This window comes from Neoarius graeffei, chromosome 9, assembly GCF_027579695.1.
Source record: "Neoarius graeffei isolate fNeoGra1 chromosome 9, fNeoGra1.pri, whole genome shotgun sequence".
NCBI classification, from domain to species: Eukaryota; Metazoa; Chordata; class Actinopteri; order Siluriformes; family Ariidae; genus Neoarius; species Neoarius graeffei.
In genome coordinates, this window is record NC_083577.1 from 17,981,414 (window position 1) to 18,006,224 (window position 24,811).

At 40.7% G+C, this 24,811-nt stretch overlaps 1 protein-coding gene across 1 annotated transcript in view; it reads right to left on the bottom strand.

Annotated features, from left to right (window-relative positions):
* ifngr2 (interferon gamma receptor 2) overlaps nt 1-24,811 on the bottom strand; it is a 78,702-nt gene that overhangs the window by 45,253 nt on the left and 8,638 nt on the right. Inside the window, exon 3 of the mRNA XM_060929130.1 lies at nt 11,998-12,158. Coding sequence (XP_060785113.1) covers nt 11,998-12,158 — 161 coding nt within the window. The remainder of the gene's footprint in view (nt 1-11,997; nt 12,159-24,811) is intronic.

The window sequence follows — 24,811 nt, forward strand, 5'->3', positions numbered from 1 at the left end:
GCAAGTGCTCAACCACTTCATAATTTTTTTGTGGAGAGCATATTGATATACCAACTTTGTCATTTTTTTTTATCTAGCTCAAATGCCTTCATAGTGAAAAAAATTTGCAAAGTAGGGTCCCGTAACATGGCACGAACCAATTTTGAACCTGTATTTGCATATTCAGAAAGCAATATATCAGCTCTGAATGGAAGCATAAAGCTCAGATTTGGTATTTACAATATTTGGCACCCCAAAATAATGGATCAACTTTGAAAGACAGATTACTGAGCTTATTTTTTTCTTTCATGGCATCATAAATTTAGCAACTCAGTCATCATCGCAATATTCAATTGATATTATAGAAACAATATGCCTGGTAAAAAGAAAGGGTTTTTATTCTACAAAAACCCTTTCTTTAAGGGTTTTTGTAGAATAAAAACTCTTTTTACCAGGCATATTGAAAAGGTTTTTATTCTACAACTGCTACGGTTCTGGGGGCCTGCATCCCACCAGAACAAGGAACTGTGTAACCTTGTCGAGGTGTAGCAGCTTGTCCCGACCTGGTGTCATTGTTAGCCTGGGTCTGGTGCATGGGAGACCTGTAACCTTCGGGGGGCTTATGACACCAGGGAGGTACTAATTAGCAGTTCTGCCCTCTCCACAAACATCGGAGTTAGGCGTTGGGTCAGCACCCCAACCCTGTAAAACCTAAACCTGCTACAGAAACAGCAAGTGGAAATCAAAACAAGCGGCGTGAGGAAGATGGTAATGGACAAGATCCTGCAATGACGGACCCTAGTGAAAGCCGTACGGAAGCTGGGGCCCTGAGATGCCGGATTCTGAGTGCCAAGAGTGAAACAAAGATTGGAACCTGGAATGTACGAACATTATACCAGAGTGGCAAGATGGCTTAGTTACTGAGGGAGTTTGAGGAGTACCAACTTAACATCCTGGGAATCAGTGAAATGAGATGGACTGGGAGTGGCAAGTTGTGTAGTGAGGGAAAGACAGTTCTCTACTCTGGACATGAAGACCAGCATCGTCGTGGAGTTGGCTTGATCTTGGACAAGGAAGCCTCCAGAGCACTTACTGGGTGGAAGCCAGTTAACGATTGCATCATCATAGCACGTTTCCAGTCAAGACATGGAAAAACAACCATTGTTCAGGTGTATGCACCAACTGATGATGCAGAGGACAGTGTTAAGGACCAGTTCTACAAACTGCTTCAAGACACCTTTGATGGTATCCCCAACCATGATGTAAAAATACTAATGGGTGACTTCAATGCTCAAATTGATAGCAGTAGACAAGGCTTTGAGGGTGTAATTGGACCATTTGGGTCGGCACTAAAGACCAGTGACAATGGAGTGTCTCTTCTGTTCTTCTGTAACTTGAATAGCCTTAGTATTAGTAACACCTTCTTCCAACACAAGTTGATACATAAGAAAACTTGGAGATCACCAGATGGGACAATTAACAATGAAATTGACTACATCTGCATCAGTCAACGTTGGAAGTCTGCACTTCTCGATGTTAGAGTGTACAGGGGTGCAGATGTGAGTTCAGACCACCATCTCCTGGGAGCAAAGCTGCGGCTACGACTGAAGAATCTAACAGTAAAGAAGAAACAAAAGCCTTTCGCAACGGATAAACTTAAAGACCCCACTACCAGTGAAAAATACCGGTTAAAGCTACAGAACAGATTCCAGCTGTTGCAAGAGATGCTGCAAGAGATGGGGCCAGACCTGGAAGATCAGTGGTCATTCTTCAGGGAAACCCTCACACAAAGTGCAGAAGAAACCATAGGGAGGAGACGTGGCTCATGAAAAGAACAGTGGATTAAGGAACATACCTGGAAGCTGATCGATGAAAGGAAGAAGATGAAGGGAGAAAGAGACAGAACTAGGTCTGAAGAAAAGAAGGAAGAAACAAAGCACCTGTACCATGACCTTGACCGACAGGTAAAGAAGAGTTGTCGTGCAGACAAGAGAGAGTGGCTAGAAAAGAAAAAGCTCTGAGGCTGAGGAAGCAGCCAAGAAAAATGATGCAAGGACCCTGTATCGCATTGTTAGAGAACTCACTGGAACTTGGAAGAGTTCAAGTGTACCTGTAAAGGACAAAAGTGGGAAAACTCTGCTAACTACAGAAGAACAGGACTTGCGATGGATGGAGCACTTTCAGGAAACCTTAAACCAGCCAAATCCCGACACCCTGTTTGACTTTGCACCAGAAGAACCAGCAGAGATTCTAGAGGTCTGTGAGGAACCAATCAGGAGAGAGGAAACTGCAGAAGCCATAAAAGCACTGAAAAATAACAAGGCGACAGGACTGGATGAGATCTCGGCAGAGCTGCTCAAGTATGGTGGTGAGAGCACAGTGGAGATGCTAACCAGGCTGATGAACTGCTGCTGGCAGGAGGGGCAGATCCCCAGGGACTGGCAAGACGGTGTGATTGTGAAGCTCCCAAAGAAAGGAGACCTCTCGGACTGCAACTACTGGCGGGGCATCACCCTACTCTCAATCCCTGGGAAAGTGTTCTGCGCAGTGCTTCTCAGAAGACTGAAGAAAGCTGTTGACGGCAAGCTGAGAGAGGAACAAGCTGGGTTCCGCAATAACCGCTCCTGTATAATCTTCACTCTCCATAACATCATTGACCAATGTCTTGAGCACCAAACACCACTAGTATTAAATTTCATCGATTTCAAAAAAGCCTTTGACAGTATTCACAGGGCGTCCCTCTGGAATATTGCTGCCTCTTATGGGATACCAGAACAGTTTGTTAACACCTTCAAGAGTCTTTATGCAAACTCAAGATGCTGCGTCAGGACAGAGGGAGGAACAACAGATTTCTTCGACATTGTCACGGGTGTCAGATAAGGATGCATCCTTTCCCCTTTCCTTTTGACCATAGACTTTGTCCTGAAAAAGACTACAGAGGATGGTAGAGAAGGACTGAGGTGGAAGGAGGGAGAGAAACTGGCAGACCTTGACTTTGCGGATGATCTAGCTCTGCTGTCTGAGAACAACCAGGATCTACAGCACCTTACAACGAAGCTAGAACGGTTTGCTGGGAAAGTTGGGCTGAGGATCAGCATAGAGAAGACCAAGGCAATGGAAGTGGGAGACAATGCTGATCAACCACTGCTGAGTATCAGTGTGTATAACAACCAAGTCGAAACAGTGGACCAGTTCACCTACCTTGGCAGCATGGTTAGCAACAGTGGTGAGGTGGAACCTGACATCAGCTGTAGACTAGGAAAAGCAGCTGCAGTGTTTCGAAGGATGCGCACCATCTGGGCAAACAATGCCATTGATCTGAACAGCAAACTACGCCTGTACAACAGCATAGTCCTACCTACAGCAATATATGCAAGTGAAACATGGAAGTGCACAGCTAAACTAACCAAGAAGCTGGATGTGTTTCACCAGAGGAACCTGAGAAGAATCTTGAAAGTAAGGTGGCAAGATCACATTACAAATGACAAGATTCTCAGAAGGGCGAAGACCAAACCACTGAGGGACATTATAACAGGCAAGAGGATGCAACTGGCAGGTCATATCCTACGCCTACCAAGTCAGCGCCACTCAAAGACTGCCATGACCTGGGTGCCACCAGGTGGCAGAAGGAAGAGAGGTCAGCCAAAAAAACACCTGGAAAAGAACTTTTCAAGAAGACCTGAAAAGAGCAAATATAACCTGGGAAGAGGCTGAGGAAGCAGCAGCTACGAGACCCAGATGGAAGCTTGCTGCCCAATGTGCCTGTAGGCACAGGAGGACCTAAGGTCTAAGGTAAGGTAAATTCTACAATTAGCATTAAATAAACATTAATAACCATCATCAGATTTACTTTGTATAATTACAAAAAACAGCAGAAATACAAAGTTAACAGTACTTAAAATAAATAAATTTTATATATATATATATATATATATATATATATATATATATATATATATATATATATATATATACACACACACACATACATACACACACACACGTATATCATGTGTCTAATGGGAAGATTTTTCCAAGAATTTCACAGTAGTTTTCAACTTTTGAATTTCAGGAAAATATCTTTTTTTTTTTTAAAGTCTGTTTCAACAAGCTTGTATCGCCTGCCAGCTATCAGTGGTGCTTCTACAGGGCACATAATATGCTGGAATGGCACCCAGCACTCGTCCTTTTGGTTTTCTGGAGGCCAAGAAAATTTGTTTCCTCTGTGTTCTTTCATAAAGTTAACATAAACATCCTGTTCATCAGCATTCCTTTGCATGATGTTTCCTATAACTGGCAACAATCCATGCAGTCTTGTATGTGTCTTCTTATGACATTCTTGTTCTAACTTTTTTCCAATACTGCATTCTTTCAATTCAATACTTCCTGATTCTTCCTCCATAATTATTTGTTAAATCAGAACTGCATAAGAACTGCATAAGCTGTAATTATTTACTCCAAACAAAGCAATACATGCACTCCTCACTGATACAATATATACACTGGCAAGTGAACAAGTGACTCCAATTTCTTTATGTGCAGCAGCTGATTACATCATCAGCCACATTTAAAACAATGAGCAGTTACTCTCGATATCAGATCTATTTTTAAACTGCAGTGACTCATGATCAGCTTGTCTAAAATTGTTATAACAACAATTCCCTTGCCCTATTAATGCCGCTAATGAAATTAACAGATTAAGAAAAATACATATTGTCTTAGTTGTTTTAGCTACTGAACTAAGCACTATTAATATAATACTAGACTAAGTATACACTTTACTGCACCATGCAAGATTTCACCTGTTTTGAAAGAAAGTAAATTCTGAAATATCAAAATTCTCTCAATTTACTCTCGGAGTACAGCTCTTCAAAACTTTGTAACAAAATTGCATTGATGACTGAATTGCTAAATTTATGATGCCATGAAAGAAAAAAAATAAGCTCAGTAATCTGTCTTTCAAAGTTGATCCATTATTTTGGGGTGCCAAATATTGTAAATACCAAATCTGAGCTTTATGCTTCCATTCAGAGCTGATATATTGCTTTCTGAATATGCAAATACAGGTTCAAAATTGGTTCGCGCCGTGTTACAGGACCCTACTTTGCAAATTTTTTTTTTCACTATGAAGGCATTTGAGCTAGATTAAAAAAAAAATTGACAAAGTTGGTATATCAATATGCTCTCCACAAAAAAAAAAAAAAAATTATGAAGTGGCTGAGCACTTGCCCACATGGTCAAATCATAAAAGAGACTAGAGGCCTATTTTTGACATTCTACGATCATGTTCGATTTTCAAGAGTCAATAATTCAAAAACCCTTCAAGTTATGACCACAATGTTTTACACACATATACAGTAATTAGTACCCCAGATATGTGTATTCTACAATATGAAGATTATCCATTGAATCCCTTCTTTAGTACAGCTCTTTGAAATTTTGTAATTTTTTGCGAGAATGGACAAACTGCCATTTTTGTGATGCTACAGAATGAAAAATTAGCTCTGTATTCCATTTTTGAAATTTACTACTGTATCTGGGGTGCCCAAATAGGGTGCATTCCAAATTTGAGCTTTCTATCTGCATTTTTAGCTGAGATAATGCCTTTTAAAATAAAAAAAAAAAAAGCTCAAAATGTGTTCGCGAGTGTAAAATAGGATTGTGGGTACCCTTATTAAAAAAAAAAAAAATTAGATCTAAAAAAACTACTTGGAATTAAGCAGAAATATTTTGCACGTATTCATCAGACATATGTAGGTACTTGCAAAAAAAAAAAAATCATGAGAATCCGAGTCGGTGACCTGGGAGGCACCTGATGATTTCACACGGAATGACCCTTTACTTGAACCACTGGCACAAATGACCAGACAGAATAACAGCTTAAAAGGGATTCATATAGGAAAACAAGAAGATGGAGTCATCGATATCTCCCACCCTATATCAGGGTTCTTGCAGGACTCAGTAAGTTAAATTTTAGACCTTTTTTAGACTTTTTAAGACCATTATGAAAAATTCTTTAGACCAACACGAAGCATTACAACCTGCCCTACCCCCGCCCTTCCCAAAAAAAAGACAATCGAGTTCAATTCTCAAAACAAAGTCATTTGTATTGGTAAACTGACTATCAGGGATACAAACTGATTGTGTGCTTATATGTCATATGGCAACATTAGTACATTATGTCACATAGCAACAAAAGTACAAGACAATAGAGTGATGCATACAATCTATACTTTATCCAAGTTCCTCGGATTGACCAACCTGAAGGATTACAGCCCCCCCCAAAAAAAAACGACCAAAAAAAGTCAGTTCAATTCTCAAAAACAATGTAATTTTGTATTGTGTCTGTAAATGTCAAACTGACAATCAAGTAGAAGACAATTTCTAGTGATACATACAACCTATACAACCATATATCTGAGTTCCTCTCCTTTAGTGATCAGCAGATGGTGCTGAATGATCACTGAACAACTGTGGGAAATGATGCCCAACACAAAATGAATACAGGGTGACATACTGTATGTCAACTGCCCAGTGCTTTAACACTGAATAAACTCGTTTTTATGAGAGGAGCCTTGCTTCTTAAAAGTTGAGTTGAAAGGTGGAAAATGAGCAAAACTGCAACAACTCAGCACACTAGACGCCATTAAACAAAGAAATCTACAAGGAGAAATCAATTCATTCACGTATTTACACATTCTCCATTTCACTGATGAAAAAGATTAGCACTTAACACATTACATTACACACAAAACATATTACTAATGGACATTTTCCCCATGGAGGTAGCAAGTTATCAAGAGAGTGTGAGCAGAACACAGCTTACACGGGCAAACTTAAGTCCTACCTTTTCGACGTAAAAAAACCCCACTTGTTTATACAGCTCACTTACTTGTGTGTCAGAAGGTCCTGTGCGGTTCCATGACCCATGAATTGAGAGTCCATGTAACGCGACTGCACCTCTCCATTGCTCCAGAAACGAATGTGGAGGTCCAGCTGTTTGGATTTGGTCGATGTGTTGAAGCTCTCGTCAAACATTAGCATATACTGGCCGCTAATTGACTTCACCAGCTCTCTTTTTATAAAGTCTGCCAGGCCGAATCTTGCAATATAGGCGATCTTGTTAGGTCCGCAGGCGAACGTTTTGGCAATCGTAGAATCAGGAAACATTGCCTGGAAAAGGCCGTTAATGTTGCTGCTGCTGTTGTATGATAGATGAGAGGTCACTGTGTGTAGAATCCAAAGTACCTCAGCTTTTGACGTCTCCGTGGACCCGAAAGTCGCCTGACTGTTATTTGGCGAATGTTGAACAGCTGGACCAGGCAGCGATGTTGGCTGGGATACTGACAAAAAGCTTGAGATCGGCTGGCGACATTGCGAGCTCTTCACAGCAATCTGATGTTTTCCAGCTTTAGCGTGGGACTCTAGGGCCTTCACACCCAAAGTCCCCAACTGAATTATTTTCCTGCAGACTTTGCAGCGAGCCGCATACCTATCACCTGCTGCGGCTTCTAACCAGTTTCGAAATTCTTCACGTTCAAGCCAAGCTTCATTAAACTGACACTTTCCCATTTTACTCACTATTATTCGACGCGCTATCCACACTCTTCATCGCACTGCCAACACAACCGCTAACCTTCTCTGACTGCCACAGACTGCATAAACTCGGCGGGAACTTAGAAGGTAGAACTACGGTAGGCATAGTGGACAAACTGGACCGTTGCATACTTGCCGCAATCATCGGTGATTGAAGTTTTTTAGCAGGCAGACAACAATGCAACCGGCACATTTTTTATTAATGTTTTGCAGGCACTTCTAGGAACAGACTGAGCGGATGTAAGAATTTTAGACTTGGATAAATTAAATTTTAGACCTGGGATGAAAATGTGTGTTTTTTAGACATTTTAAGGCCTAAAATTTAACTTTCTGAATTTTAGACTTTTTTAGACTTTTTTTAGACCCCGCAGGAACCCTGCTATATACCAACTATATACCAAGTTTCAAGATATTACTTGTCACATTTTTCAAGTTCTGCTGCAGGAAACCAACCCTACCTCTTTACACTGACCTCAACAGCCCATGGCATAAACCCACCAGACCTTTGGTCCAGATGAGCTAAAAATTTACATTTCTCACATTTCTTAGTATCAAAAGGCACATATACATTACTTAATCAACATATATACCAACTTTCAAGACCATACCGCTCATAGTTTTCAAGTTCTACTCCGGAAACAAAACCTACCCCCAAGACTAACCTGAGAGACTAAGTCTGAAATTGTTTCCATGGAAACATAAATTTCTCAAATTTTTTAGTGTGAAAAGGCACATCTACATCACCTTGTTAACATGTATACCAAGTTTCAAATCTGTATCATGAGTAGTTTTGGATATATGCTCCGGAAACGAACATTGCTCTTAGAAACTAAGTCAAAATCTACTTTTTAATGTGCAAATTTGAAAAAAACAATTTTTTTCCCAAAAATCCAAAATAGCAAAAGGCACCAGTTCACACATGTATACAACGTTTCATGAAGATATCTTCAGTAGTTTTAAAGATATGGCCCGGAAACGAAAACGTGCCTGGACGGACAGCCGGAACCATGTTCTATATCCCCCGCCCAAATGACATTTGGCGGGGGACAACAAGAACACATCATAGGGCTTCTTGCGGACGACGTTATTGTCACTCTCCAGGACCCAGACAGAACCTTCCCTAAGCTAATGTTGGCATTAGAAGACTTTGGTAGATACTCGGGTTAGACATTAAACATAGCAAAAAAACAAATTCCTCACATTAAATTACTCTCCTGGCCAAGAAATTAGAGAAAAATATGAAATCAAATGAAATGCTAAAATATCTGGGTGTGATATTGGCAAAAAATCTCAATAAAACATTTGAAATAAATTATAATCAAATTAGTAATAATATTAAGGTGGATATCAGGCGGTGGTTTGCCTTCAACCTGGATTTTGACACACGAATTGAGGTAATCAAAACGAACGTGTTACCAAGACTGCTATACGTTTTTCAGTCTATTCCCCAAATGATTCCAGAAACATAATTGAGGCACTGGGACAAATATACTGTATATCTAGATTTACTTGGGCTGGTAAACGACCAAAGGTTAGGTATAAAACACTTCAATTACCAAAAGAGGAGGGTAGAATGTCTCTACCTAACCTGAAGTGATAGTTTTACGCAGCCCAAGTAAGCTCGTAGTATGTGGATGCTGCCCTTTATACCAGGCAAGATGGAAAGACAGAGAAACCAAGACAGATACTTTCCAAACCCAAGCAACATTTAGGAGATATAGGGAGTAAAAAGCATCAGGAAAGCAATAATGAAGTTATTAAACAGACACTGGATATTTGGGGAAAGATGGTAAAAGGATACAATACGAAGGGAGACATCAAATGATTAATTTGGCCTGCCCTGGAGCCCAAATTCAAACCAGGAATACATGTCGGATTCCGACAGTGGTGGGACAAGGGTATTACAGCAATATGTACACTAACTCACGGTGGGATCTTAAAAAGTTTCGCAGAACTGCAAAAGGAATTTGGACTAGAAAACAAAAAGACTTCTTCAGATGCCTTCAAATAAGAGATGATGAAATGATAAAACCAACATTATCTGGAGAGGGTAATGCAGTAATAGATATTATGACTGAAGCCTATAAAAAGAAGAATGAGAAAAATCATTTTGAAAATATACCAGGGCTTTCAGAAACGGAACGGGAACAACACAGGATACATTAAAACAAAATGGGAGAAAGAACTAAACACAGAAATATCACAGGAGGATTGGCGTTCAGTGTGGAGTGCACAGCATTCTTCTACAAGTTCAAAAAAATGGAGAGAATTCAGCTGGAAAAATTTGATCCGTTTCTTCATTACACCACATATTGAAAGTAAACTCTTACACTCACAGGAAGTGTGTTGGAGGTGGTGCGGAAACCTGGACGCCAATCACACCCACATCTTCTGGTCATCCCCAAAAATCCAAACATTTTGGGGGAAATGTGACTTACTTTAAGAAAGATCTTGGGACATGAAATTCCTAATAATGTTAAGGTCCTGTACTTTTGTGTTTTTAAAAAAGATTGGTGTCTATATAAAATACTCCTAATGGCCTGTAAAAAATAAATAAATAAAAATTAAAAAATTACAAAGAACTGGTATAAAGCTGAGTCCCAAAGTCTCAAGGCAATCTATACAATGGAGAAGAAAACATTCAGCCTAAAGTCCAGAGGAGCAATCTTTCCCAGAAAATGGAAGAAATGAACTACCTACGTGGCGGCACGGTGGTGTAGTGGTTAGCACTGTCGCCTCACAGCAAGAAGGTCCTGGGTTCGAGCCCCGGGGCCGGCGAGGGCCTTTCTGTGCGGAGTTTGCATGTTCTCCCCGTGTCCGCGTGGGTTTCCTCCGGGTGCTCCGGTTTCCCCCACAGTCCAAAGACATGCAGGTTAGGTTAACTGGTGACTCTAAATTGAGCGTAGGTGTGAATGTGAGTGTGAATGGTTGTCTGTGTCTATGTGTCAGCCCTGTGATGACCTGGCGACTTGTCCAGGGTGTACCCCGCCTTTCGCCCGTAGTCAGCTGGGATAGGCTCCAGCTCGCCTGCGACCCTGTAGAAGGATAAAGCGGCTAGAGATAATGAGATGAGATGAGATGAACTACCTACATCAAAGGGGTAGAAGACGCCAAGCTTGTAGGACTCGAGTCCGACTCATGCCCTAATTTTAAGGACTCGCGACTTAACTTGAGCACTGATGACTCGGACTCGTGCATTAACTGTATTCGAACTCGTAAACTGGAGACAAGGACTTGGATTTTTTCTTTATTTTTTGTAACGTGCCATAATAATTTGGCATAAGATATCTACATTACGTTTTGTATTAATTTCGTGTAAGAGTGTCACACCTGCGCGCCTTCGCATGTGCATCAGATAGATTCTCCGGTGCGCTCCGGATAGCACGTGCACCAAACGGACTCTCGCGCATGTGCCATAAACGACTCGTATGTGCACAGGATTAAGGCGCAATCAGCGCGCCGGTATAAAAACTATGAAAAAACACTTACTTTGTGAAGTATTTAGTTGTGTTGCTGACATCACCGAGCCTTGTTCCTTGTTTGGTTTCCTGACCCCTGATTTCCTGTTTCTCGTCTTTGATTCTGCCGAGTCTACGATAACCTGTTTATGCCTCGTTTGACCTATTGCCGGTTTCACCGTTTTATGATTTTGCCTGCCGTTCCGGATTGTTTACCTGTCTTTACTTGTATTAATAAACACACCTTCTACACTTACATCCGTCTCCCAGTCATCTCTGACAAAATACTTCGCACTCCCTGATAAAGAGAAGCACATTCACCTGTTCATACGTCACGTTCAGGAACAAACTAATGTTAATCGCGCTAAAACAGCCGCCGTCAAAGGGTGCAGTTGGAGTCTTGTTCTCGGACTCAACCCGAAATTTTTTTAATGACTTGGACCTGACTCAGACTTGAACACTGGGGACTCATGAATGGACTCGGACTTGACTACAACACTGGAGAACGCTACCTGAACATAGGATACAATGGACGATTAAGGACACAATGGACGATTAAAGACACTGGTCATGATGTATCACAACAATACAAACTGACGTGCCCCCACACTGTTTTTCTTCGTCAGTCTGTTATTGCTCGTTTGTTTCATTTTATGGCAAAAATACGAAATAAAAGTTAAAAAAAAATTTTTTTTTTAATTGTTAATTGAAATAGGTGCTACAAAAGTATATCAACTGCAGTAGAAGAGGGTTACTGAGAACAATGGACCAATAATACATCTGTACTTTTGTATTTAGAAATTTAAATGGATAGTTTGTTTTATATCAGACTTTTAAGGTTTTCATTTGACTCAACCTCATTCTTTAAATAAAACAGACAAACAAACTAGAAAATTAACAACACTGTTATAAGTGGAAAACACTAAACATTTTATTATAGTGTAAGAAAAGAAAGATGGCTTACGGTGTGCACACTGGACTAGCTCTGACAACTCCCAGTCCGATGTTTGGTTCTCTCTCTCTGATCGCACACGAAATCTCTTCCCATAGAAATCCTCAGCAGTAGCTGTGAAGTTGAACTGCTGCTGAGTGCCGCTGTACACATCGCGCCAGTCGGTCAATGTCCTAATTTTTTAGAAAAATCATTTTATTACAAATAAGTATGTGAGGCCATGACATTAACACAGATCTAGTCAGAAATTATGCAATGTTACATTCATGGTTTTAACATTTAGTTATTAAGCAAAACGATCCATCCGTCCATTATTCATAACCACTTATCCTATGCAGGGTCAGGGGCAAGCTGGAGCCTATCCCAGCTGACTATGGGCGAGAGGCAGGGTACACCCTCAACAAGTCACTAGATCATCGCAGGGCTGACACATATGGCCCTTTTCCACTACCCTTTTTCAGCTCACTTCAGCCCGACACGGCTCGCGTTTCGACTACCTCAGAGCAGCACGACTCAGCTCGCTTCAGCCCTACTCAGCACCCAAAACTCGCACGGTTTTGGAGTAGGGCTGAAGCGAGCCAAACCGAGCCGAGTGGGGCTAGGGGCGTGAGGAGACACTCCCCTGTGCACTGATTGGTGAGGAGGAGTGTCCTCACATGCCCACACACGCCCCGTGAGCACGCTGGGATCTATAAACACCGTAAACCCGGAAGAAGAATTACGAGAATTTCTGAAGCCTTATGCGCCTTCGCCTCATCTATACACTCTTGCCAGTATCTGTTGGCGTTGTCTGTGACAACAAGCCACAGCACCAAGACCAGCAACACTAACGACTCCATGTCCTCCATGTTTATTGTTTACTATCCGGGTCGTGAGACTACTGCTTAAAAGGTCACTGATGTCACTGTTTGCGCCGCCTAACGACATCACGTGATGTCCACCCACTTTCGCTAACTCCACCCAATGTGTCCACCCACTTCCAGCCAGCACGGTTCAGCGCGGTTGTAGTCGAAATGCAACTCCAACAGCCCCGCTCAGCTCGACTCAGCCCAACTCAGCACGGCACGGCTCAGCCCAACTCAGCCGCGTTGGTAGTGGAAAAGCGGCAATAGACACAGACAACCAACCCTTCACACCTACGGTCAATTCAGAGCCGCCAATTAGCCAAACCTGCATGTCTTTGGACTGTGGGGGAAACCGGAGCACCCAGAGGAAACCCACGCAGACACAAAGAGAAACGCAAACTCCACGCAAACTCCACAGAGAAAGGCCTCTTCAGTCACTGGGCTCGAACCCAGAACCTTCTTGCTGTGAAGCGACAGTGCTAACCACTACACCACCGTGCCACCCAAAGCAAAATGATCCAGTGTTTAAAAATATACATCTTTGTTGGAAAATGGCTGTGAACCTTGAGAAGTAGGTTAATTTAAAAGGGGTGATTGAAGTCAGTTTTTTTTTTCCAAATTAAGCACGAGTTCAGCAGGTTCCCAGAGTTCCCATGGTTCAAGAGTCTTCACTACCAAAGTCTGGTCTTCATAACACAGGTTTATGGTATTGTACCATACCTCGATCAAAGGAGTTCCCCAAGGACCACAGAAAGACAATGCTCACCAAGCTGGAAAAGGTTACCAAACCATTTCTAAAGAGTATGACCTCCATTATTCTACTGTTAGGCAGATGATCTACAAACGGAGGAACCTCAGGGTAACATCTAAAGACCTACAGGCCATTGAGTAACATCAATGTTCATGAGTCCACCATCATGCAAACACTGAAGAATTGCGTACAGGCCAGGACAGTACAGAGGAAGCCACTCCTCTCCAAAAAGAACACTCCTGACTGTCTGAAGTCTATGTCCTGTGGACAGATAAACCAAAATAGAAGTTTGTAGTTTCAATGAAAAGCGTTACATTCGGTGAAAACCAAACACTGGATTCCAACACAAGAACTTCAACCCAGCGGTGAAGCATGGTTTGGCAGCATGGTTTGGCAGCATGGTTTGGGCTGCTTTGCTGCCTCGCATTCAGGACGGCGTGCCAGTATTAATGGACCGACAAATTCTAGATTTACCAGCAAATTCTACAGAAGAATGTCAGGGTATTTGTCTGTGAATGGAAGCTTAACTGTAAGTAAGTAGGACACAAGACAACACCACAAATAAGTCTCAAAGAAATGTAGCATTTGGGAATGACCAAGTCAAAGCCCAGACCTTGAGCCAATAGAAATATTGTGGAAAAACCTAAAAGAGCAGTTCATACCAGGAAGCCCAACATCAGCATTGAGCTGAAGCAGATATTTGTAAGGAGGAAATGGGCCCAGATGGGATCAGGACACCTCGTCCAATGACCATTTTGTCCAATAGTTGAGACATTTCATCTAAATCCTTTTTCAAATGCACTATTGATTATTTTATATGTGGTGACAATGTGTGTGACAAAATCGAGATATAAACAAACAATTCATTTAAGGGAGTGCATTAAACAGGTTTATGACTGTCTCCCCGTAATAAATGGAAGCATACACCTAATGACAGTGAGGTGACAATATGCGTGACAAATTGCTGTATATTTTTAAACCAATCCTAAAGAAGAATTCTCAATAGAATTTGACCGAAGCAGAAAACATTTTTGTAAAGCAAACGAGCGACCCTTACCATTACAGGCTGCTCTCTGAGCTTTGAGTCCAGTGAAGCCGTTTAATTCATCATATAGCCAGTCTTAATAAGGTGTGTGCGCAGTCCGAAGCATGCCCAAGAGTTCTGCGCGAGGAAGGAGTTTTTGTCGAATATTTATTGGATTTTACATGAATACTAGGTAGGAACCCATCGTTTTGAACACACTCGCCGAGAAAAGCGAGCCTGGGGCGATCTTTACTCGCCATTAGATTTCACAACTCACGTTTGGCGAGTGGTGGGGAGTTAAACTACATGCTGCAAAAATGTGTTTTGATTTGGTCAAATTCCGTTGAGAATTCCTCCTTTTTTCGAACAAACAATTGAAATATAATAGGCTTAGACATTAAGCATTTACCACTGGTGGCCCATTGGGCCAGTGGGACTGAAAAGTTACTGGCCCAAATGGAAAATGTGGTGGCCCAAATGCGGGCGGTACCCGCGTTCAGGCCACCACATTTCATACAGTTCATAATACACTATGTCATTGATTTTTGGCTAGAAAAGTAGACTTTAGGGGTACATGTTGTTGCCGAGCGCAGTGAGGCTGAAAATTTTTGCAGAATATCCCCAAGCCACATCATTGTAGGAGGCAATAATCTCCTCATCTCTGTACAAAGTAGTGTCACTTTTTCATGACCCCCCCATAAATTCATAGCCCCCCCCATAAATAATGACCGACCCCTAAAATTAAAAAGAGCCATCTCAAGATTATCACAACTTATATTTTGATTTTGTACCTGAAAACAATACTAACAAAAGACAGTAACTCAGTCCAAATTACCAGCAATGGACTCAAAAACAGTCAAATCAAATTGAAATAAATATATAAAATATTTTTGCTTCTGAAAATGTGCACTGCACTGAATTAGCAATAAAGTCAATTTAAGGTTTATAGTTTAGTGCAATAGCTTTCCTCTTCCACACTCTCATCTAAAATACCAGGGCTCTACGTTAACTTTTGAAACCGCTTGTCCTGTCGGGCAAGTTGAAAGGAAATTTATTTGTCCGAATGTGAAGTTGACTTGTCCGAATAAATATCTGAGAAAAAAAAAAAACGCAAACTATTTGTAACCCAATCTTTATGGCATTTGTTTCCGAATTCACAACATATGCATAATATCTATGAATCAAAAGTAATCAATACTTGATATACTGAGGTAAAAGTTCAAAAATATAGTAAAACAGACTGATTGATACAATAATTCACCAATTATTATGCTGAAGTTCAGAAGCAATATATCCCAACAGAATAGAAATTATGAACATAAAATTAAAAACAAAACTATATTATGAAATCCAGAAACACTAACCATTATATATACACAGATCAGTACTCTGCAGTTCAGTAACAAATATCACAAAATAATATTATAAAATTTATGACTTGAGATATCACTAGTTTGGACAAGAGAAACAAATAACAATGCTACAAATAAAAACAACTGATAACAAAATTGACTAATACTGTAAATCACTGATTATTATACACTGAAATCTAGTTATCAAATGACAATATATCTTATGAAAACCTCCACACCTCTATTGACTCACAGATGAATGGATACAAATAAAGTTTCTATTCATCTTCATCTATCAACCCTTGAGTTCTGCTCCATCAATTGGACTCCATCAATCATTAATTTATTTTGAGAAATTGAAAACCAGAAAATTAAAGTTATATATTTTCATTTTTAAATTATGAATTTTGAATATATATCCTTCACTGATTAATTGTTGTCTAATTATTCAGTGTGGCTCCTGCATGGTATTTAATAGTCAAAAAAAAGATAATTTCAAATAATCCATAATTATATCTAAATTATAGACCCCTACGTTTCAAATCCCTAAACTCCCATTACTAATTAGTTAATTAATACAGCCGGTAACCTAATTAGCAGCCATTTGACAGCTTGGTATTTGATAGATAACTTTCCCCACTCCTACCTAACTCCCTGTCAATCCACACGCATGCAGGCGCACATTCCCCGCCACACACGCTTGGCTATATAATGAACACCATCAACAACAATTCAAAGATTTGGAAATTACCACATACTCAATGTAAATATACAGTTGAATAATGACCCCGCCAACAGAAATGTCAACAAATCCACGTGTATGACACGATTAAAACCAATCATAAACGACCGTTTACTTTTCAGCTCAAATACACGAAGCGGTATTGGCCGGTGTCGCAAGTGGAATATTGCGCATGCGCACATGGCTCTTTCCGAATAGAAACATCCGGGGATTCATCAAAACAATATGTCGAGTGAGATGCTTCGGAAATCATGTGAATAAACTGATAAATTTTATATGTAACTCGAATATCGGCGTGTTTTGGCACTTGTCCGATCGGACAAGTAACTATGTCGGACAAGTTCGTCTCAAAGTCTCACTTGTCCCAGACAAGCAGACAACCGTTAAATGTTGAGCCCTGAATGCGTGCACATCCTGCTGCCATGATGTCACTAAGTGTGTCCCGATGGTCATCTGAGACTTTGGTAAACTCAGCCCTTCTCTCCTCGATCTGGTGCTCGACCAAAACGACGCTTCCGAACAGCGCCGAACATCTCTGATGATGCACGAAGACAACACACTCCTGCCGTGGAGCGGAGCGTGACGTAAACAAAGACGGCGGACCTCGTATCGAAAAGGTGCATTTTACGAACAATTTCTTCACAATTCTGGGTAAAATATGAGTAATAAAATTTAATTTGTATCGAAAACGTACTGGCCTGCCCGGGCCACTGTTTGGCCAAATTTAGTGGCCCGAAAGACATAATAAACACTGGCAGGCCATCGGGCAAGTGCTAATGTCGAGCCCTGTATAAAATAATTGATAGTATGAAAAAGGCTTTGGATGAAACGTCTTAACTATCGGACAAAATGGCATTGGACAAATTGTCCTGTATCCGCCCAAATTCCTCCAACCCATTGCGAAGGACTGATCAGCAATTACGAGAAACTTTTGGTTGAAGTTTTTGCTGCTCAATGGGGGTCACACCAGCTATTGAAAGAAAAAAAGGTTCACATACTTTTTTTTCCCGACAAAGATATTTAATGTTGGATCATTTTGCTCAATAAATAAAGGGGAAAACTATAATATTTGACCTTATTTGTTTAATTGGATTCTCTTTATCTAGTTTTTAGGACTTCAATGAAGCTCTGATCACATTTCAAGTCACATTTATGCAGAAATACAGAAAATAGTTACGGGTTGACAAACTTTCTAGTGGCACTATAAAATGTCTGGATAAAGAAGAGGGACTTTGAGAGCTCGCAAAACCCAATAAAAAGAACATTGTGTGTCCAGTTGTACAGTGGATATTAAAAAAAAAAAAAAAGTGTCCACACCCTGTGAAAATGATTTTTTTTTTACATCAGAAAAACCTATGAGACCATGATAAATTATTTCAAAACTTTTCCCACCTTTAATGTGACCTATAACCTGTACAAATATCAATTGAAAAACATAAAAAATAAAAAAAGGTTCAATAAGCTGGTTACATAAGTGTGCACACCCTTAAACTACAACCCCGATTCCAAAAAAGTTGGGACAAAAGTGCAAATTGTAAATAAAAACCGAATGCCATAATTTACAAATCTCAAAAACTGATATTGTATTCACAATAGATCATAGACAACATATCAAATGTCGAAAGTGAGACATTTTTAAATTTCATGCCAAATATTGGCTCATTTGAAATTTCATGACAGTAACACATCTCAAAAAAGTTGGGACAGGGGCAATAAGAGGCTGGAAAAGTTAAAGGTACAAAAAAGGAACAGCTGGAGGACCAAATTGCAACTCATTAGGTCAATTGGCAATAAGTCATTAACATGACTGGGTATAAAAAGAGCATCTTGGAGTGGCAGCGGCTCTCAGAAGTAAAGATGGGAAGAGGATCACCAATCCCCCTAATTCTGCGCCGACAAATAGTGGAGCAATATCAGAAAGGAGTTCGACAGTGTAAAATTGCAAAGAGTTTGAACATATCATCATCTACAGTGCATAATATCATCAAAAGATTCTCTGAATCTGGAAGAATCTCTGTGCGTAAGGGTCAAGGCCAGAAAACCATACTGGGTGCCTGTGATCTTCAGGCCCTTAGACGGCACTGCATCACATACAGGCATGCTTCTGTATTGGAAATCACAAAATGGGCTCAGGAATATTTCCAGAGAACATTATCTGTGAACACAATTCACCGTGCCATCCACCATTGCCAGCTAAAACTCTATAGTTCAAAGAAGAAGCCGTATCTAAACATGATCCAGAAGTGCAGACATATTCTCTGGGCCAAGGCTCATTTAAAATGGACTGTGGCAAAGTGGAAAATTGTTCTGTGGTCAGACGAATCAAAATTTGAAGTTCTTTATGGAAATCAGGGACGCCGTGTCATTCGGACTAAAGAGGAGAAGGACGACCCAAGTTGTTATCGGCGCTCAGTTCAGAAGCCTGCATCTCTGATGGTATGGGGTTGCATTAGTGCGTGTGGCATGGGCAGCTTACACATCTGGAAAGACACCATCAATGCTGAAAGGTATATCCAGGTTCTAGAGCAACATATGCTCCCATCCAGATGACGTCTCTTTCAGGGAAGACCTTGCATTTTCCAACATGACAATGCCAAACCACATACTGCATCTATTACAGCATCATGGCTGCGTAGAAGAAGGGTCCGGGTACTGAACTGGCCAGCCTGCAGTCCAGATCTTTCACCCACAGAAAACATTTGGCGCATCATAAAACGGAAGATACGACAAAAAAAGACCTAAGACAGTTGAGCAACTAGAATCCTACATTAGACAAGAATGGGTTAACATTCCTATCCCTAAACTTGAGCAACTGGTCTCCTCAGTCCCCAGACGTTTTCAGACTGTTGTAAAGAGAAAAGGGGATGTCTCACAGTGGTAAACATGGGCTTGTCCCAACTTCTTTGAGATGTGGTGTTGTCATGAAATTTCAAATCACCTAATTTTTCTCTTTAAATGATACATTTTCTCAGTTTAAACATTTGATGTCTCATCTATGTTCTATTCTGAATAAAACATGGAATTTTTAAACTTCCACATCATTGCATTCCGTTTTTATTTACAACTTGTACTTTGTCCCAAGTTTTTTGGAATCGGGGTTGTAATACTTTGTTGAAGCAGCTTTTGATTTAATTACAGCATTCAGTCTTTTTGGGTCGAAGTCTATCAGCCTGCCACATCTAGACTTGGCAATATTTGCCCACTCTTCCTTACAAAAGCACTCCAAATCTGTCAGATTGCGAGGGCATCTCTTGTGCACAGCCCTCTTCAGGTCACCCCGAAGATTTTCAATTGGATTTAGGTCTGGGCTCCAGCTGGGCTGTTCCAAAACTTTAATTTAATTTTCTTCTGGGGAAGCCATTCTTTTGTTGATTTCGATGTATGCTTGGGGTCATTGTCCTGCTGAAAGATGAAATTTCTCTTCATCTTCCTAGCAGACACCTGAAGGTTTTGGGCCAAAATTGACTGGTATTTAGAACTGTTCATAATTCCCTCCACCTTGACTAAAGCCCCTGTTCCAGCTGAAGAAAAACAACCCCAAAACATGATGCTGCCACCACCATGCTTCACAGTGTGTATGGTGTTCTTTCAGTGATGTGCAGTGTTGTTTTTGCACCAAACATATCTTTTGGATTTGTGGCCAAAAAGTTCAACCTTGGTTTCATCAGACCAGAACACATTTTCCCCACATGCTTTTGGGAGAGTTGATGCATTTTTATTTACACTAAGTAACTTTAAAAACGCACATTGATAAAACTTGCTGAATTCGTGCTGAGTTTATCTCAAGAAGAAAGAAATATATCACAATGGAAAAATAACTTCGTTCCGCCCGAATAAGTTCCAAATCTGTGCTCAAATCAGAATTTAAGGGAGTTGTACTCAATAACGTACAATATGACTCGGGTAGTCAATGACATGGACAGGCTTTAATTTTCAAACAAATTTTGCATACACTGTACACACACAATCTTGCCTATAAATACCCGGGGGAAATGATGGGAAAATTGTCATTATTGAAGATGCCACGCCTAAGCCAAAATCAACGTGAACAGGCCATCGGGATGTTGCGTGCCGGAAGTACACAGACAGAGGTCGCCCGGCACTTCGGTGTTCATCATTCGACCATTTCCCGTTTGAGTCAGCGTTACAGACAGACAGGGAGCACCAGGGATCGTCCACGCCCTGGTCAGCCTCGAGTCACGACGCCAGTTCAGGATCAGCACATCAGGCTAGCTCACCTCCGTGACAGATTCCTGACACCCTCAGTCACTGCCACTGAGACCCCTGTACGACACAGACCCAGAATCTCCAGCATGACGGTCCGAACATGGACCAACTGTCACTTTGAATTTTTTTATTGTGAATTAATTCTTGAGTTTGACAATAAATGTCCTTTATCGATGTTTCAAGATGTGTGTGCATTACATACAATATCATAAATTTCAAATATATGCATGGATCTAAAGTGATATCGTGTTGAATTCCATTGTGCGTTTTTAAAGTTACTTAGTATATTTATTTATTTTTGCAAAATTTAGTCAGGCCTGGATGTTTTTCTTTGTAAGAAAAGGCTTCCATCTTGTGACCCTACCCCATAGTCCAGACATATGGAGAATATGGGAGATTACTGTCACATGTAGTACACAACCAGTACTTGCCAGAAATTCCTGCAGCTCCTTCAGTGTTGCTGTAGGCCTCTCGGCAGCCTCCCTGACCAGTTTACGTCTAGTCTTTTCATCAATTTTGGAGGGATGTCCAGTTCTCAGTAATGTCACTGCTGTCCCATATTTTCTCCACTTCTTGATGACTGTCTTCACTGTGCTCCATGGTATATCTAATGCCATGGAATTTTTTTTTGTACCCTTCCCCTGACTGATACCTTTCAGCAATGAGATCCCTTTAATGCTTTGTAAGCGCTCTGCGAACCCTGGCTTTTGCTGGAGGATGCAACTGAGTAAACCTCAGGAAAATCCTACTCATCTCCAAGTGTTTTATTCCTCTTATACCACAGCAGTTTGCCAATTATTGATTTTTTTCTAATGTCCGACACATTTTACTTCACATTTAATGTTGTTAAAAGAAAGAACATGTCTTGAACTGCCTCTCTCTTCCTGTGATTTGCATTACACCATTGTTAGAGCTGCTATGGACAATTAATCAACACATTCTAACCAATCAGATTCAAGAACTCAGAAGCACTGTGGTGCAACAAATATGAAGAAATTAGTCTTTTGTTTCTTAATTAAGGAAAATAAAACTTAAAACTGAACACCACCTTATTCATGTAACATGCAAATAAACAAACTAAAACAAGGGACAGAAAGCCCTTTACAGAGTGTTCATCCATGACGAGTGGAGAATTAACACCACAACCTGCAGTGCCACAGTCCTCCCTCTCTCCTACATCTGCTTCATACAACTCAGTGTTGATAAACATTGTGATTCAAACATCTGGACTTTGACTGTAAAGTTTTGGAGCTTTGCTCAACGCCAAATAAATCGACCACTGATGAAGCCAAGCACCATTTAATACAAGATAGTGTTATGTAAAACAAAGTACAGTGGTGCTTAAAGGTGCCCTTCCACCAAAAATGTTTAATACTGGCTCTTTTTGAAATACCATAGTTCACTCCGAGTTGCATATGCATGCGAAAATGTAATTCTAGTCCCATTCCCTGTATTAGCTTATGAAAGAAAATAGTCGGAAAAACGAGCGAATCTGAAAAAGCCCTATGAAGTGACGTCACTTTGAAAATTAGGATTCGTGGCCTCGCCCACCTTGGCTTGCGACCGCTCACGGGAAGAAAGTTCGGATTTAAGCGTGAGGAGAGACAGCAGAGCCCATCTCGTCAGTAGCTAACGAAGAGGACCCAACAGCAAGTTGAAAACATGGCTGAACAAGTTCGTGCCTGTGTTATTTGTGGCAGTAACACATCAACGTTGCATTTCTTGCCCAAGATAGAAGAGGTGAAGAAGAAATGGTTGGAATTTATCTTTGGAACACCACCAGCGAAGTATAATGCAGCATTAGTACTGTGTTCTGATCATTTCAACCACAGGGACTTTTCAAACTTCGGTGACTTCAGTAGTGGTTTTGCTTCGAGGTTGCATTTAATCCCTGGATCTGTGCCGTCAAGACAATCAGCCACCAGCTCACAAGCTGTAAGAACTTTTTGTTCGAAAGTTTTTGTTACAAAATAGCATGTTCATATTCTCCACGTTAGCATGCATGACATGGTCACAAGCTAGGCAGGGATGAGAGTTTTCCGCTTTTTCTGAGTAAAAAACGACCTTTTTATATTCTGCCAAATAGGCAGAATCGATTCAGATTTCCTGGATCGATTCAATTCCGATTCATAAGGTCACGATCGGATATCGATTTACTTAGATATTGCTGGATTGTCACTTTGACGTAAAACTGTCCCTATTGACAGGAACAGCCCCATATGTGTTTGTGCATGTAATTTAACACCAAATGCCTTCTCCAGTGCAGTTTGATTCGCCACAGGTTTAGCTGAAACGGTGTCAGCGTGGTGCCTGGATAAATGATTGCGGAGATTGGTTGTATTGCCACTATATTTTACCTCTATGTGGCACAGTTTGCACACTGCTTTTGTTCTGTCGACTTCGTCTCTGTCCTCGTAACGTTTGAATCCAAAGTAATGCCATACATCAGCTTTCAGGCCAGGCAGGTAATTTTAGCTGTGCAGCTTCAGCCATCTCGCGTTCTTAAGTTTCGGTTTCGTTTGCCGGCACCCGCTTTTTATAGCGGTCCTTGCGTGGTCGAGAAAATAGTGCCTACAGCCACCTGGAAGAGATCGATCCACACATTTCTGAATCGATCTCGTATTTTTTGAATGTGAATCGATCTTTTGAACCCAGCCCTAATGCCAAACCCGTTGAGAATTTTTTTTTTATTAATTTCAAGGGGTTAGGGTATGTTCCTTCATGCTGTTCAAACTTTATTAACTCCAACGATGTTTACACATTATGTGTAAGTCGCCATCTTTAGTCTCATTTAAATCTTGTTGAACGTGATGTAAAATTCGTGTTATCTACATTGTTATTGGTCGAAACATCGATGTCGAGACCATAATAGCCAATCAAAACAGTTTTACAAAGACACCCACATCCTTTTTTTTTTTTAAGTCACTCGTTCATTTTATTCAGTTGTTTGTTCGGTAAAAACCCAAACATTTGTTGAATTAATTTTCTTATTTTCTTGCATCGCACATCAATGATGTCAGCGCACGGTATTTTTCCCTTCGCGGTTTGTTCCTTCTCTCTCGCCGTAGTAAGACACCCACATCCGCTTGTTCTGACCCACTGGAGGTAGCGTCACAGTGCTGTTAGCCAATCGGAGGCAACACGTTTACATGTCATGAATATTAATGAGTAAGAGCTGAAATCCTGTCGTTCTCTCCCCACCCACTCCTCCACCCAACTAGAACAGCCTGAAACAGGAGAACCACAGCATTTTTTTTTCACCAAAACCGGCTCACAGGGCATTCATTCATACTAGAGACCACCGCACAATTAATGAAAAAACAATGCAAGGAGACCTTTAAAAGTTTGTGAAACCTTTAGAATTTTATATATTTCTGCATAAATATGACCTAAAACATCATCAGATTTTCACACAAGTCCTAAAAGTAGATAAAGAGAACCCAGTTAAACAAATGAGACAAAAATATTATACTTGGTCATTTATTTATTGAGGAAAATGATCCAATATTACATATCTGTGAGTGGCAAAAGTATGTGAACCTCTAGGATTAGCAGTTAATTTGAAGGTGAAATTAGAGTCAGGTGTTTTCAATCAATGGGATGACAATCAGGTGTGAGTGGGCACCCTGTTTTATTTAAAGAACAGGGATCTGAGTCTGATCTTCACAACACATGTTTGAGGAAGTGTATCATGGCACGAACAAAGGAGATTTCTGAGGACCTCAGAAAAAGCATTGTTGATGCTCATTAGGCTGGAAAAGGTTACAAAACCATCTCTAAAGAGTTTGGACTCCACCAATCCACAGTCAGACAGATTGCAGGGTTTCCCATACATAGACCATTGTGTTGCGCAGCGCCACACAATGGATTCCTATCGCCACACAA